This window comes from Cyprinodon variegatus, unplaced genomic scaffold, assembly GCF_000732505.1.
Source record: "Cyprinodon variegatus isolate N-32 unplaced genomic scaffold, C_variegatus-1.0 Scaffold611, whole genome shotgun sequence".
NCBI lineage: Eukaryota > Metazoa > Chordata > Actinopteri > Cyprinodontiformes > Cyprinodontidae > Cyprinodon > Cyprinodon variegatus.
In genome coordinates this window covers 416029-417631 of record NW_015151064.1, presented here as the reverse complement: position 1 = coordinate 417631, position 1603 = coordinate 416029, and the positions used below count along the sequence as shown (strand labels likewise).

The 1603-nt window shown below is 35.8% G+C and overlaps 1 protein-coding gene across 4 annotated transcripts in view; it reads left to right on the top strand.

Annotated features, from left to right (window-relative positions):
* The window catches only part of nckap1 (NCK-associated protein 1), a 56020-nt gene that overhangs the window by 41466 nt on the left and 12951 nt on the right, over positions 1-1603 (top strand). For all 4 annotated transcript variants that reach the window (XM_015392870.1, XM_015392868.1, XM_015392866.1 and 1 more), the window contains 2 exons: positions 946-1085; positions 1263-1394. In XM_015392870.1, coding sequence (XP_015248356.1) covers positions 946-1085; positions 1263-1394 — 272 coding nt within the window. The remainder of the gene's footprint in view (positions 1-945; positions 1086-1262; positions 1395-1603) is intronic.

Sequence of the window (1603 nt, the reverse complement as noted above, 5' to 3'; positions counted from 1 at the left end):
TAATATATATATATATATATATATATAGCTGTTTTCTTATATATTTAGCTGATATCAAATTTTATTGTTTTAAAATTTCTTGACACATTTGTCTCAGCTGATAGCAGTTGAGACAAATTTGTCAAGAAATTTTAACATCAACATTTTTTGGAGCTTTTTATTGTGGGTTTGAAGTGGAAAAGAATGATCTGTAAAAGGCAAGTGGAAAAAATAGGAACTTGGTAAAACTCAATATCAAAAACAGAAATTTGGGAAAAATTCTATTTAAGTTCAATCTATAATCATATAATTCAATTATAAAATGTATAAAAATAAAACAAGGAAAAAAATACAAGTTGGGGCAAAAAATTGTTTTAAATCTAAAAAAAACCTGAAAAGTTACGAAACCTCTTTTTTAATTACAAAGTAGTTTTTGTTCTGAATTGCATCCTTTTTTAAATTTCCATTTATAAAACAAAAGTTTTGGAGTGGATTGGACATGGACATAATTAAATATCTGATCTGAAATGTAATTGAACTGAAAAACAAAAGAAAATAAAATGACCTTTACTGTTTATATGGACCAAAGCAACTGGAACGAAACAGCTCATCAGAAATGTGTGATGTAAACATGGCGTATCAAGTGAAAACGTATCCCATTAAGCACGGACCCATTCAGGTCAGTTTGCCTCATTCAGAATAACGTGACCCCAATAAGCTGCCCATCTTCAGATGGATGTTATTTCATCCATACGGATATGCTTATGTGACTCATTTATTGTCCAATCAGCCGTTTATTCTGATTACTTCAAGTGTTGCAGGAGATCATTGCTGCCGCACATGGTCCTTTTATTTTGAGTAAAATATTTGTGGGAATTTTTTAAATTTGATGTTAATTGAAGTGTGATAACCCTGTTCTAAACATGGCATCGCCCTGGTTTCTTTCTTTTTGGTTTGCTTCCTCAGCTGCTGCCCAAACACTGCGCTAAAACTATCAGCCAGGCTGTGAATAAGAAGAGCAAGAAGGCAACGGGAAAGAAGGGGGAGCAAGAGAGGGAAAAACCTGGAGTGGAGAGCATGAGGAAGAACCGGCTAATGGTCACCAAGTCAGTAGCAGAAGCAACTGGATCAAAACTCTCCCCACTTTACTCAGCATCTCGCTTTTATGTCTCCTTTAAAATCCTGTCATTACAGAGCTAGAGAGCACTTAGCATTAGCTTTAACTTCTTCTATCAAACTGTTGGAACTTATCTGACTTCCTTTGTTTGTTTCCTTCGTCCCAGTCTGGATAAGCTCCACACAGCGCTGTCAGAGCTCTGCTTCTCCATCAACTACGTTCCCAATCTGGTGGTGTGGGAGCACACGTTCACACCGAGAGAGTACCTCACCTCGCACCTGGAGATCCGCTTTACCAAGTAACCAACATACACAGCATCCTTTAAAAGACTTTAACACCTTTCTCCAGTTTAGTTACTGACTACATGGTTATGGAGTTAGAATAGAAAATCCCTTTATTGTTGTAACAAGATAAACAAACACTGTTCACCTGGAGAATAAATAACCAATATGCAGCTATGGACATTTTTACAGTAATGGATATTTGAAAATAGCAGCAACATCAGAG